Here is a 14,661-nt window from a genome sequence, read left to right on the forward strand (position 1 = left end):
AGTGAGGCCAACAAATGGATGCGTCCAAAGATGTTTTAGATAGCAGAAAGATGGCCGCGGTGACCGTCAAGTCGAAATCAATGAAAACGCTCTATCCGCTGTGATATGAGATTTGCGGAAGAGGAGTTGGCAGGCGTGGCAAAATAACTTCCGCCTTTAAAACCCACTACAACAGAGAAATGGTGAGTGAGTTAAATCTCTATTTAATCAGAAATACCGATTATATTCTCTGCTTTTAAATTCCCAGGTTGAACCTTAATCAGGTAGGTTGAACCTTAATATGGTGGTTTGACAGGACGCCCTAGGAAAAAAGTATTGATCAAAGCAAGACAGACTAGAAATCTCTGACAACACCACAACATTATTAGATCGTTCAATACTATGCAAATGAATGAGGCTAATATGTTTGTAGTAACATGGTTGTAGCAAAACCTGTGACCATGGTACAAACAGCACTCTGAAAGCACTCTGTCTGAGACGGACATGTAAAGACTTAGTAAAAAAAAACAAAAAGTGTCTCGATGATTGTCGTGATAATTGAAATGTAATAGTGATGTTTTCTATCCGTGAGTTAATGTTGGCACTACCTCCCTCAGACAGCGACCCTGCGCCCATACTTGAACGCTGTGCGTGCCACACTGCAGGCCGCCCTCTGTCTGGAGAACTTCTCCTCTCAGGTAGTGGAACGCCACAACAAACCAGAGGTGGAGGTCAGGTGAGTTGTGTGTGAAAGAGTCTCTCTTTCTCTCTCTGTCCTCATGATGACATTAGTGTTATTTAATTCTTCAAGCTCTGTCAAGTTGGTTGTTTTCTCATTACAGGAGTAGTAAAGAACTCCTACTACAGCCTGTGGTGATCAGCCGCAATGACAAGGAGAAGGTCCTAATTGAGGGCTCCATCAACTCTGTGCGAGTCAGCATTGCTGTGAAGCAGGTCAGGGAATATGACCCGTCTTTTTGCTTTCAATGTTATCCTTCCATTATCTTGATGTTGTGTGTTTAAGGAAATCAAGCCTTTCATATAGATTTGAAAGCTATCAGTTGTAATCAATATGGAAACAAAAGTGTGTTTAATGCAAATGCTGATTAGTGCACCGTAATTGGCTCCATCAGGCTGATGAGATTGAGAAGATCCTGTGCCACAAGTTCATGCGCTTCATGATGATGAGAGCTGAGAACTTCTTCATTCTCAGGAGGAAACCAGTTGAGGTGATAAATGAAAATCAACTTAGACGTTCATGTTTTAAACTGGGGTTGAAAGAACCAGTGAGATTCATAACAGGAAAGAAAACAGAGGCAGGAATAGAAACAGGAAATGATTCAATTGGTGTTGTTGGTATTGCTGTTGTTGGACTTGCTAATCTTTTTTAAATTCCTTTTCTCTTTCTTTGTCCATCTCTCCATCCTGTCATGTAGGGCTATGACATCAGTTTCCTCATCACCAACTTCCACACGGAGCAGATGTACAAGCACAAGCTGGTGGACTTCGTCATCACCTTCATGGAGGAGATCGACAAGGAGATCAGCGAGATGAAGCTGTCTGTCAATGCCCGTGCCCGTATCGTAGCGGAGGAGTTCCTCAAGAATGTAAGACAGTGTTCGAAGCAAAACCATCTACATTTTATAGAAATGTAGTCAAATCAGTGCGACTAATGGAACAGTATTATGATGCTTGTCAATGTCTTCCTTTTGTTGCAGTTCTGAGTTGGTGTCCTCTCATCCCTCACTGATCATATGACTTGGCCATCACTATGGATCTGTGAGACAGGGCAGGCTCAAGGGTCCGATAGCAGGAAGAGGGTGGAGAAGCGTACTGTAAGTGAACAACCAATCAGTGAGGAATACCATAGAAAAGTGACCAATCCAGTGTGGGTGGGTGTGTGTGGCACCCAACTGCATATCACAAGTATTTCCCTGTACTCATAAATATTGATGACTGTATATAATGAATTATTTTCTAATTAGAACAAATCTCAAAGCCAAGGCGGGTCCTTAAGTATTAACCAGGTTGATATTCATGATTACCGGGACAATGAGAATGTGTTGTGCCAACTGAAACGGCCTGTGTTGTTTTTATACATTCTGTGACTTTATGTACTCTTGTGTTTTGTTACAACAAAGAAAATGTAACCTCAAAATGTAACGATCATCACGGAGATAAATTTAAAAAATATGTATGTTTACATTTTATTACAAGATACCACAGATTTATTGAACTGTCCTAAAATAAGCCATGTTTGAAATGATCACCAATAAAACTCATGAGAGCTTGTTTGTAGTTCTGAGTAATGGTGCCCGTGTGTCCCATCCATGCTCTTCTTTTTGCCCACATCCTCATTGTTGAAGTTGAGTGTGTGTATACCATTAGATATGTACACTGAATATACAAAACATTAGGAACACCTGCTCTTTCCATGACAGACTGACCAGGTGAAGGCTATGATCCCTTATTGATGTCACTTGTTAAATCCACTTCAATCGGTGTAGATGAAGGAGAGGAGACAAGTTAAAGAAGGATTTTTAAATCTTGAGACAATTGGATTGGATTGTGTATATGTGCCATTCAGAGGGTGTGCCTTTGAACAGGATATGGTAGTAGCAGGTGACAGTCGCACCGGTTTGAGTGTGTCAAGAACTGCAATGCTGCTGGGTTTTTCACGTTCAACAGTTTCCTGTGTGTATCAAGAATGGTCCACCACCAAAAGGACATCCAGCCAACTTTACACAACTGTGGGAAGCATTGGAGTCAACATGGGCATGCGTCCATGTGGAATGCTTACGACACCTTGTAGAGTCCATGCCCTGATGAAATGAGGCCATTCTGAGGGTGAAAGGGGGTGCAACTCAATATTAGTGTTCATAATGTTTCGTACACTCAGGGCACTTTAATTTCAAAATCTATTCCTGTGGCACTAGCTGTGTTGGTTGGGACTCAAGTCTCTGCTAAGATCAGCTGTTTCTCTTCAGTTTGCGCAGAGTAAGGCTCACTGTATTATTTCAGGTGTGAGAAAGGAGAAGTGAATGTGTTGCTGGTTCTAAAATGAGCGAGTCAGATCTTGCATGTTTCCTGGTTAGAGTGTGGGCCTCTAGTGCTGAGCTGGGGGAAGGTAGCTCAGCGTTAGGCAAGTAGCCGAAAGGTTAGAATCCCTGAGCGACTATGTGAAAAATCTGATGTGCTGTTATTAAGCAAGGCACTTAACCCTAATTGCTCCTGTAAGTCGCTCTGGATAAGTCTCTGCTAAATGACTAAAATGTAACTAAAACAGACTGGTTGTAGTATTTATTTTGTTTAAGATTTCCCTCCGTTCGTAAGCCTTAAGCTGCAAACACATTTCATTATGGCCAATTATTATCTTCAAATATTATTTTCATAACACTGAGTTCCAGCATATTCATTCAACACTGGTGCCTTTGGTAATTTGTATGCAGTTTTGTGCGTGGCTGATTTGGAGAAAATCCAACTGTTAGGTAATCTGTAATAGAGGTACTATGTTCGATGAATCTGAGGCAGCTGTATAAAACACATCTTTATTGAAGATTTTGAAAAATCACAGGAAAAACATTTTGAAAAACACAGGAAAAATGATCAAACATTTGGATTCAACAGCAGCCAACACAAGCACCAACAATTGAATATGCCCACATATTTGCATATGCTGATGGTGTAGCCATCACATTTTTATAATTGCACATCTCAAAATACTTTTTAATATAAAACATTGACATGAAGAACAATAGTGACACTTCTGAGGTTCAAAATGGACAAGTGAATCACACAATCAATACTTTGAGGGGGTTCATACTTTACAAAAATAAGTTGCAGTCCATTTCTCTCTCCTAGACAAGACACCGCTGTAAGCTATATATAAAGCCTTAACACACATAAACCAAACTACTAACAAGGACTTACTGCTCTTCCTACCATGAGAATGGAGCAGCAAAAGGTAATGGGTCTGAGTAATTCCCTGAAAGCATACCCCAAAACCCTAGAATGCAAGCAGAACTGTTCATTTAATTCCCATTTCTGTTTGGACCTCTAAACCATTGGTCTGAATGTGCTGTAGACTGACTGAGATACCTACGGAGGAGTAATAAGGCCAACTGATACAATTGTACAGGCCAATCGAGGATGCTTACAGAAAAGCCGAAAGGCTCTGGATCCTTCAGTTCACATTGCTCTGAACATGAGACACCAAAACAGGACAAGGATGTGCTCAGAGAGGGCGAAGGGGCGGAAAAACAACCTGGTCTCAGAGCAAAACGTGTTATATATTACTCAAATCCTTGCCACTCCATTTAGTATGATACACTATATATATACAAAAGTATGTGGACACCACTTCAAATTAGTGGATTCGGCTATTTCAGCCTCACCCGTTGCTGACCGGTGTATATAATCGAGCACACAGCCATGCATTCTCCATACACAAACATTGACAGTAAAATAGCCTTACTGAAGAGCTCAATGACTTTCAACGTGATACCACCTTTCCAACAAGTCAGTTTGTAAAATGTCTGCCATGCTAGAGCTGCCCGGTCAACTGTAAGTGCTATTATCGTGAAGTGGAAACGTCTAGGAGCAAGAAAGGCTTAGCTGCGAGGTGGTAGGCCACACAAGCTCACAGAACAGGAACGCCGAGAGCTGAAGTGCGTAAAAGTAATCTGTCCTCGGTTGCAACACTCACTACCGAGTTCCAAACTGCCTCTGGAAGCAACGTCAGCACAAGAACTGTTCGTTGGGAGCTTCATGAAATGGGTTTCCATGGCCGAGCAGCCGCACACAAACCTAAGATCACCATGCGCAATGCCAAGCGTCGGCTGGAGTGCTGTAAAGCTTGCCACAATTGGACTCTGGAGCAGTGGAAACACGTTCTCTGGAGTGATGAATTACACTTCACCATCTGGCAGTCCGGCGGACGAATCTGGGTTTGGCGGATGCCAGGAGAATGCTACCTGCTCGAATGCATAGTGTCAACTGTAAAGTTTGGTGGGGGAAGAATAAAGGTCTGGGTTACTTAGTTCCAGTGAAGGGAAATCTTAGTGCTACAGCATACAATGACATTCTGTGCTTCCAACTTTCTGGCAACCGTTTGGGGAAGGCCTGTCCCTGTTTCAGCATGACAATGCCCCTGTGCACAAAGCGAAGAGTGGAGGCTGTTATAGCAGCAAGGGGAGGGGACTCCATTTTAATGCCCATGATTTTGTAATGAGATAGTCGACGAGTAGGTGTCCAAATGTGGTGTGTGTTACTTAAAGTTAGGTTACATTACATTGGCCTACAAATAGTATAGTATCCTACGTCTTGATCGTTTAGTATGATATATTGCGTTTGACTGCTTTAGTAGGATATGCTACGTTAGACTGCTTTAGTATGATATGCTACGTTCCACTGCTTTAGTATAATATATTACATTTGACTGCTTTAGTATGACATACACCGTTAGGTTATGAGTTAGATTAAAGGAATATGGTTAGGGGAAGGGTTAGCTAACATGCTAAGTAGTTACAAAGTAGCTTAAAGAGTACAGTGCTTTCAGAAAATATTCATTTAAAATGTGGACTTATTCCACATTTTGTGTTACAGTCTGAATTTAAAATTGATTAAATTGTTTTTTCCCCTCACCCATCTTCACACAAAACCCCATAATGACAAAGTAAAAACATGTTTTTAGAAACTTTTGCAAATTTATTGAAAATGAAATACAGAAATCTTTCATTTACATAAGTATTCACACCCCTGAGTCAATACATGTTAGAATAAGATTTGGTGAGATTACAGCTGTGTTTTTATGGTTAAATCTCTCAAGAGCCTTGCACACCTGGATTGTACCATATTTGCCCATTATTATTTTTTTAATTCTTCAAGCGCTGTCAAGTTGGTTGTTGATCATTGCTTGACTGCCATTTTTACGTCTTCTGTCTTTAAGACAGGCCACTCAGGAACATTCAATGTCATCTTGGTAAGCAACTCCAGTGTATATTTGGTCATGTGTTTTAGGTTATTGTCCTGATGAAAGGTGCACTTTTCTGTTGGAAAGCAGACTGAACCAGATTTTTCTTTAAGGATTTTGCCTGTGCTTAGCTGTATTTGTTTATTTTATTCTAAAACAACTCCCTAGTCCTTGCCGATGACAAGGATGCCCATAACATGATGTAGCCAACACCATGCTTGAAAATGAGTGGTACTCAGTGATGTATGAATGTTGAATTTGCCCCAAACATGACACTTTGTATTCAGGACATGAAGCTTATTTATTTGCAATTTTTACTTTAGTGCCTTATTGCAAACAGGATGCATATATTTTTTTTTATTCTGTACAGGCTTCCTTCTGTTCACACTGTCATTTACAGTGCCTTGCGAAAGTATTCGGCCCCCTTGAACTTTGCGACCTTTTGCCACATTTCAGGCTTCAAACATAAAGATATAAAACTGTATTTTTTTGTGAAGAATCAACAACAAGTGGGACACAGTCATGAAGTGGAACGACATTTATTGGATATTTCAAACTTTTTTAACAAATCAAAAACTGAAAAATTGGGCGTGCAAAATTATTCAGCCCCTTTACTTTCAGTGCAGCAATCAAGTCTCCGTATAAATGCACCTGCACTGTGATAGTCTCAGAGGTCCGTCAAAAGCGCAGAGAGCATCATGAAGAACAAGGAACACACCAGGCAGGTCCGAGATACTGTTGTGAAGAAGTTTAAAGCCGGATTTGGATACAAAAATATTTCCCAAGCTTTAAACATCCCAAGGAGCACTGTGCAAGCGATAATATTGAAATGGAAGGAGTATCAGACCACTGCAAATCTACCAAGACCTGGCCGTCCCTCTAAACTTTCAGCTCATACAAGGAGAAGACTGATCAGATATGCAGCCAAGAGGCCCATGATCACTCTGGATGAACTGCAGAGATCTACAGCTGAGGTGGGAGACTCTGTCCATAGGACAACAATCAGTCGTATATTGCACAAATCTGGCCTTTATGGAAGAGTGGCAAGAAGAAACCCATTTCTTAAAGATATCCATAAAAAGTGTCGTTTAAAGTTTGCCACAAGCCACCTGGGAGACACACCAAACATGTGGAAGAAGGTGCTCTGGTCAGATGAAACCAAAATTGAACTTTTTGGCAACAATGCAAAACGTTATGTTTGGCGTAAAAGCAACACAGCTCATCACCCTGAACACACCATACCCACTGTCAAACATGGTGGTGGCAGCATCATGGTTTGGGCCTGCTTTTCTTCAGCAGGGACAGGGAAGATGGTTAAAATTGATGGGAAGATGGATGGAGCCAAATACAGGACCATTCTGGAAGAAAACCTGATGGAGTCTGCAAAAGACTTGAGACTGGGACGGAGATTTGTCTTCCAACAAGACAATGATCCAAAACATAAAGCAAAATCTACAATGGAATGGTTCAAAAATAAACATATCCAGGTGTTAGAATGGCCAAGTCAAAGTCCAGACCTGAATCCAATCGAGAATCTGTGGAAAGAACTGAAAACTGCTGTTCACAAATGTTCTCCATCCAACCTCACTGAGCTCGAGCTGTTTTGCAAGGAGGAATGGGAAAAAACTTCAGTCTCTCGATGTGCAAAACTGATAGAGACATACCCCAAGCGACTTACAGCTGTAAACACAGCTACAAAGTATTAACTTAAGGGGGCTGAATAATTTTGCACACCCAATTTTTCAGTTTTTGATTTGTTAAAAAAGTTTGAAATATCCAATAAATGTCGTTCCACTTCATGATTGTGTCCCACTTGTTGTTGATTCTTCACAAAAAGATAGTTTTATATCTTTATGTTTGAAGCCTGAAATGTGGCAAAAGGTCGCAAAGTTCAAGGGGGCCGAATACTTTCGCAAGGCACTGTAGGTTAGTATTGTGGAGTAACTACAATGTTGTTGATCCATCCTCAGTTTTTCCCTATCACAGCCATTAAAAACGAACTATTTTAAAGTCACCATTGGCCTCATGGTGAAATCCCTGAGTGGTTTCCTTCCTCTATGGCAACTGAGTTTGGAAGGATAACTGTATCTTTGTAGTGACTGGGTGTATTGATACACCATCCAAAGTGTAATTCATAACTTTGCTTTGCTCAAAGGGATATTCAATGTATATGTATATAATATTCAATCTACCAATAGGTGCCCCTTGTGAGGCATTGGAAAACCTCCCTGGTCTTTGTGGTTGAATCTGTGTTTGAAATTCACTGCTCGACTGAAGGACCTTACAATTATTTCTATGTGTGGGGTACAGAGATGAGGTAGTCATGTTAAACACTACTATTGCACATGAGTCCATGCAATTTATGTGACTTGTTAAGCAAATCCTTACTCCTGAACTTATTTAGTCTTGTCCTAACAAATGGGTTGAATACTTATTGACTCAAGACATTTCTTAAAACATTATTCCACTTTGATATTATGGGTTAATGTGTGTAGGTCAGTGATACATTTCAAATTTAATCAATTGTAAATTCAGGCTGTAATACAACAACTTTTGGAAAAAGTAAAGGGGTGTCAATACTTTTCCGTCGTTGCTAAAATGCTAATGTTGCCCGTGATGAGATTCGAACACACAACCGTCGGGTTGCTAGATATTCGCGTTATACGCCTCCACCCTCCTTTTGTTTTTGCTTTAAGTAATCTGTCATCCCAAACATATGACTTACCATACTAATTTGAGCATGCCAGATTTACGCAGGCTAATGTAATGTAACCCAACAAAGTAACATATCATACTTAATGGAGTGGCATAAATTTGTCAAATACAGTACCAGTCAAAAATTTGGACACCTACTCATTCAAGGGTTTTTCTTTATTTTTACAATTTTATACATTGTAGAATAATAGTGAAGATATCAAAACTATGAAATGGCACATATGAAATCATGGAGTAACCAAAAAAGTGTTAAACAAATCAAAATATATGTTTTATTTAAGATTCTTCAAAGTAGGCACCCTTTGCCTTGATGACAGCTTTTCACACTCTTGGCATTCGCTCAACTAGCTTCATGAGGTAGTCACCTGGAATGCATTTCAATTAACAGGTGTGCCTTGTTAAAAGTCAATTTGTAGAATTTCTTTCCTTAATGCGTTTGAGCCAATCAGTTGTGTTGTGACAAGGTAGGGGTGGTATATAGAAGATAGCCCTATTTGGTAAAAGAACAAGTCCATATTATGGCAAGAACAGCTCAAATAAGCAAAGAGAAACGACAGTCCATCATTACTTTAAGACATGGTCAGTCAATTCTGAAAATGTCAAGAACTCTGAAAGTTTCTTCAAGTGCAGTTGCAAAAACCATCAAGCGCTATGATGAAACTGGCTCTCATGAGGACCGCCACAGGAAAGAAAAACCCAGAGTTACCTCTGTTGCAGAGGATAAGTTCATTAGCCTTACCAGCCTCAGAAATTGCAGCCCAAATAAATGCTTCACAGAGTTAAAGTAACAGACACATCTCAACATCAACTGTTCAGAGGAGACTGCGTGACTCAGGCCTTCATGGTCAAATTGCTGCAAAGAAACCACACCAATAATAAGAAAACACTTGCTTGGGCCAAGAAACACAAGCAATGGACATTACACCAGTGGAAATCTATCCATTGGTCCGATTTTCCAAAATTGCGATTTTTGGTTCCAACTCCCGTGTCTTTGTGTGACGCAGAGTAGGTGAGCGGATTATCTCCGCATGTGTGGTTCCCACCGTGAAGCATGGACGTGGTGCTCTGCTGGTGACACTGATTTATTTAGAATTCAAGGAACACTTAACCAGCATGGCTACCACAGCATTCTGCTGCTATATACCATCCCATCTGTTTTGGACTTAGTGGGACTATCATTTGTTTTTCAACAGGACAATGACCCAATACACCTCCAGGCTGTGTAAGGGCTACTTGAGCACGGAGAGTGATGGAGTGCTGCATCAGATGACCTGGCCTCCACAATCACCCGACCTCAACCAAATTGAGATGGTTTGGGATGGTTGGAATGCAGAGTGAAGGAAAAGCAACCAACAAGTGCTCATCATATGTGGGAACTCCCTCAAGACTGTTGGAATAGCATTCCAGGTGAAGCTTGTTGAGAGAATGCCAAGAGTGTGCAAAGCTGTTATCAAAGCAAAGGGTGGCTACATTGAAGAATCAAAAATATTTTTGGATTTGTTTAACACTTTTTTGGTTACTACATGATTCCATGTGTTATTTCATAGTTGTGATGTCTTCACTATTATTCTACAATGTATAAAATGGTACAATCAACAAACAAAAAACCTTGAATGTCTAAACTTTTGACTCGTACTGTATGTTTTGCTTTGAGACCAGGCTGTGAAAACATTACATCGCCCAACAAAGAACCATCAATTGAGTGAGTTGCACAGATAGAATGTCCATTGACTCTGTACCACTAGACACAAGTAATGACACGTAGTAACAGGGAGGTAGAGGAGAGCCCAAACTTCAATCCGAGTGGCTTGCATTTCAGAGGTGAGGTGGGACTGTCTGCAAGGCATCTTCTGTGGTGCGATGAACGTTGACATTCTGAAAGAGGAACATACACGTTTTACATCCCTTTGAAGACACACCAGAATGACGAATCAAATCTCAAATCCATGGAGTTTCAAAATAAGGGACATGTTCAAATCCCCCATAGCTTCAAGGCATAGAAGTCCTAGAACAAGGCATTTCATTTCAGTGAGAGACACACTGTGCTATACAAAGTGAGGTTTGTTTATGTTTGCGGCAGAGATAATGGTTTAGAGAAATAGATATTAGTTTAGACAACTGAATATTATTGTTCCTGGTCAGATGTGTGTATGAAAAAGGCATGTTTTGCAGTTGGCTTTGTGGATGAGGAGAGTTACTGTTATGGTGTCAGGAAGAGGTCAAGCACTGTTCTACAAACAGGTGTTTATATTGAGTCTGATGAATAGGCATTAGTAGTCTACAGAGGAAATGACTTCCAATACAGCCGCTGCATATTAATAAAGGCTGAGGACAAAATGCTCTGCATTTGCATAGCACAGTAAAAGATGTTTCTGAAGACATTTATAGAACAAAAACGTGAGGGTCAATGTATCGATACATAAAATACAGCAGGGCTGGTCAAGTCGATTTTTATTAACATAGCCAGTAAACAGTGATATGTCAATTACTTCCTCATATTCCATATGGAGCAGAAACCTTCACATTCTAATAAAAAATGTGTTCTTCTGGGCCATCTTCATACATGATTATAAAATTAACATTTAATCTAACTTGATCAAATTAAAAATACACTAAACTGAAAGAATTTTAAAAAATAACTAATTAAAGAAACACTCAAGAGTTTAGGTTTCAGAGTAAAGGTGCAAAACACTACCTCATCAAGTAGACATTTGTGCAACGCTATGAACACAGACAGACACACATTCAACTAATTAAGACAGTGAGTCACATTGAAATCCACAGACTCACTACTGACAAATAATAATAAAATACTGAGCTTCCCGAATAAAAAAAGTGACATACATCCATGAGAGTAAATTTAAAAAAGGTTATCCGACAAATGAAAATATTTGAAATGAAATGTGCTTCGGCTTAAATCGCTTCACAGTTGGCAGTTCAACATTGATTTACAAAACCATTATGTCAATTTGGAGATGGAAAAAAGCAGCAGGTCAATAAACAAAAAAAAGAAAACCAGACCCTTATGGTAGGGATATTTACAAATGAACTAGATTCCAGTTAATTAGAATTATTATTGAATACTCCAAAACAAAATCAGAGTACTTCTGATGTCAGGAAGTAAAGAGGGTATGGAGTGACTGAGGACTAAGTGTCTGATTGAAGAACAAGTTAATGGGGAGTGGAAAGAAGGGAGTGTGAGAGCATGAGGGGATACCATCTCACTGATGAGCTGGTACTGTTAGCAAAGCCTCCTCGGCCATCCGCGACACCTTTACGTTCTGTTCAGCAATGAAAGAAAAGGTTGGGGTCAAACATCAGGGAAACAAAATAGCTATAATGGGAGGATGGGTGGGAAAGACAGGGGGCTCTATTCTAACAAACCTAGCGCAATGGTAAATCTTAGCGCTGGTGGTAGCGTTATAGGTTCAGGGTGTGTCAGAAATATTTTTGCCATTTTCACAACCGGAATTATAGGCAGAGTAGTTGGTGGTGGCGTGAAAGGGCTGGGTTTTGATGAATAAACAAGTTGAGTGTGTCAAGACTTGGCCCTTCACTGGCCAATCAGAACATAAACCAGGGCTAAATATGCAGTTGCTTCAAGTTGTGTATTTATGGTCTTTTATGTATTGCAACTCCAATTTGAATGTTAGTCCGTTATAGCCTAGTTTGCTGAATATGTTGAACATGTCAGCCCACATTGTTCTAAAACACATTGCTTCAATATAGAAACATAGGCAACAGCATTCGCACTGATACAGGGGCAATGTCTACTGTAATTTGCAGTCTGGACATGCCAAACGTAGTCAACAAGCAACATTAAATTCACTAGGCTATTGATAAGGCCTAAAATGACTGTCCACAATTCTAATAAAAACGAAATAACTTGTTTTAAATAGGCAACGTGTAAATACAGTTACAGGCACCATAACTGCTCCCCATGGGCACATAATACAGTTACAGGCACCATAACTGCTCCCCATGGGCACATAATACAGTTACAGGCACCATAACTGCTCCCCATGGGCACATAATACAGTTACAGGCACCATAACTGCTCCCCATGGGCACATAATACAGTTACAGGCACCATAACTGCTCCCCATGGGCACATAATACAGTTACAGGCACCATAACTGCACCCCATGGGCACATAATACAGTTACAGGCACCATAACTGCTCCCCATGGGCACATAATACAGTTACAGGCACCATAACTGCTCCCCATGGGCACATAATACAGTTACAGGCACCATAACTGCACCCCATGGGCACATAACACAGTTACAGGCACCATAACTGCACCCCATGGGCACATAACACAGTTACAGGCACCATAACTGCACCCCATGGGCACATAATACAGTTACAGGCACCATAACTGCACCCCATGGGCACATAATACAGTTACAGGCACCATAACTGCTCCCCATGGGCACATAATACAGTTACAGGCACCATAACTGCACCCCTTGGGCACATAATACAGACCAGGAAAATAAGACTATGTAGGATTTTACTCACATCCAAACTTTCCACAGGACCTGGATCCAATGTAAAGAGAACGGGGGAATGTCCACTCACCGTTACACTTCACAACTGTAATGTTTTATAAACATCATGGAACCACCTTACAGATCACATTCTCCAGAAATAGCAGACAAAATGTCAATTGCATTCAAACCAATACTAGGCTCCTGTCAATTGTATCATTAAAAAAAAAATAAGAATCTGTTGTTGATATGGCATTATGAGGACTGAATATTTTGGAAGAGCATGCCTTCAGTAAATCGGTAGTGGGATGGATAACCTACTTGAACAAGCAAAACGCAGGTATGTGAATTGTGAATAATTAAAATGCACAAGGGCTTAAACCTCCAATATTTAAAAGCACTCCCAGTAGAAACCATTTATTAAAAAGCTACCTCTGGCCAGGACAAAAAGGCACACCTATGTGATGTTGCTAAACCAGCCTTGATTAACGGGAGGGTAGGCTATGCTTGTTTTTTAATCCAATTTAATGAAAGGGGCGGAAATCAATCATTTGTTAAGGTTTGTAAATACAAGGTTCACTGGCACATCTCTCCTTCCATGGGCCCTGTGCATCATGGCTGGATAGGCTGCACTTCTGCTCTCAAAATCATGCCATTAACAGCGTTACCGTTAAGACCTGCATTTTGTGAGTTTTAAAACTTACCATTAGTGCTGCATGAAATTGTAACTTTTGCGTTTGTTTTTAAAGGACACACCTCAAATATTGCCACCCCTCCCACCTCAGTGCAAATGAGCTGATGTTCAACAGGTAAATTGACAAACGTGGCATTAGGACTGGAAAATATCAGTCTGACATTTTTTACATGCCTAAATTGCAAACTAATGTGCATTTGACACTAGCGCCTCCTGAGCACCAGCTGAAAACAGAGCCCAGGATGTGATAAAAATCCATTTCATTATTTCATTATCAAAGTTAATTTGAATAGTTACACTCCCTAAATGCTTCTCTACGTATACGATAAAGAAATGTCATGAACATGATCCCTAATCACACAGATTTCACCTGATGATATAACATCATGAATCATGTCGTTCCATCCCACTATCCTCTAATTGGTTTATTCAGGATGAGCGTGTGAAATGGTGATGGACAATGGATGAAGGTCACAACATGAGTCACTATCATCATCTTTAGTACTGATACCAGTGCACATGACATCTTTACAATAAAGAATCCACTCTAAGCATGACTATTAAACACTCCTCTGATTATGAAGCCATTGCAACCTGGACTGTTGAAAAGCACTACAGCTGCACAGCTTACAGAGTTTAGAGTCATCTGTCAAGCATAGCACAGATTCCCCCTTATGTTTACCAAATCTGCCACCAAATCAGTATCTGTGTGTGTGAGTATGTAGATATACCAACCTCTGGTCTATCTCTGTGAGTGTTCACTGCATCCACATTTAGGTAGATGGACTCCACCTTACAGCCTGAAAAC

General features: G+C 40.4%; 2 protein-coding genes across 5 annotated transcripts in view; one reads left to right on the forward strand and one right to left on the reverse strand.

The window, feature by feature from the left end:
• Nucleotides 1-14: 14 nt before the first annotated feature.
• On the forward strand, nt 15-2,277 carry LOC110494520 (actin-related protein 2/3 complex subunit 4). Its single transcript, XM_090204198.1, is given in 8 exon segments — nt 15-59; nt 122-157; nt 159-182; nt 597-715; nt 822-933; nt 1,113-1,208; nt 1,416-1,586; nt 1,698-2,277. Coding segments are annotated over 8 exon segments (609 nt in total). The 3' UTR covers nt 1,704-2,277.
• Nucleotides 2,278-5,664: 3,387 nt separating this feature from the next.
• pfkfb4a (6-phosphofructo-2-kinase/fructose-2,6-biphosphatase 4a) overlaps nt 5,665-14,661 on the reverse strand; it is a 49,177-nt gene continuing 40,180 nt past the window's right edge. For 2 of the 4 annotated variants that reach the window (XM_090205999.1, XM_021569656.3), the window contains exons 13-14: nt 14,589-14,653; nt 5,665-10,540 (exon numbers count right to left, since the gene is read on the reverse strand). In XM_090205999.1, the coding sequence (XP_090062125.1) occupies nt 10,481-10,540; nt 14,589-14,653 (125 nt within the window). In that variant the 3' untranslated portion in view covers nt 5,665-10,480. Of the gene's footprint in view, nt 10,541-11,101; nt 11,947-14,588; nt 14,654-14,661 lie in introns of those variants that run through there. The other 2 variants (XM_021569657.3, XM_021569655.3) reach the window with 1 other exon arrangement.

The sequence above is a fragment of the Oncorhynchus mykiss genome, chromosome 17, assembly GCF_057628025.1.
Source record: "Oncorhynchus mykiss isolate SJ-2025 chromosome 17, ASM5762802v1, whole genome shotgun sequence".
NCBI lineage: Eukaryota > Metazoa > Chordata > Actinopteri > Salmoniformes > Salmonidae > Oncorhynchus > Oncorhynchus mykiss.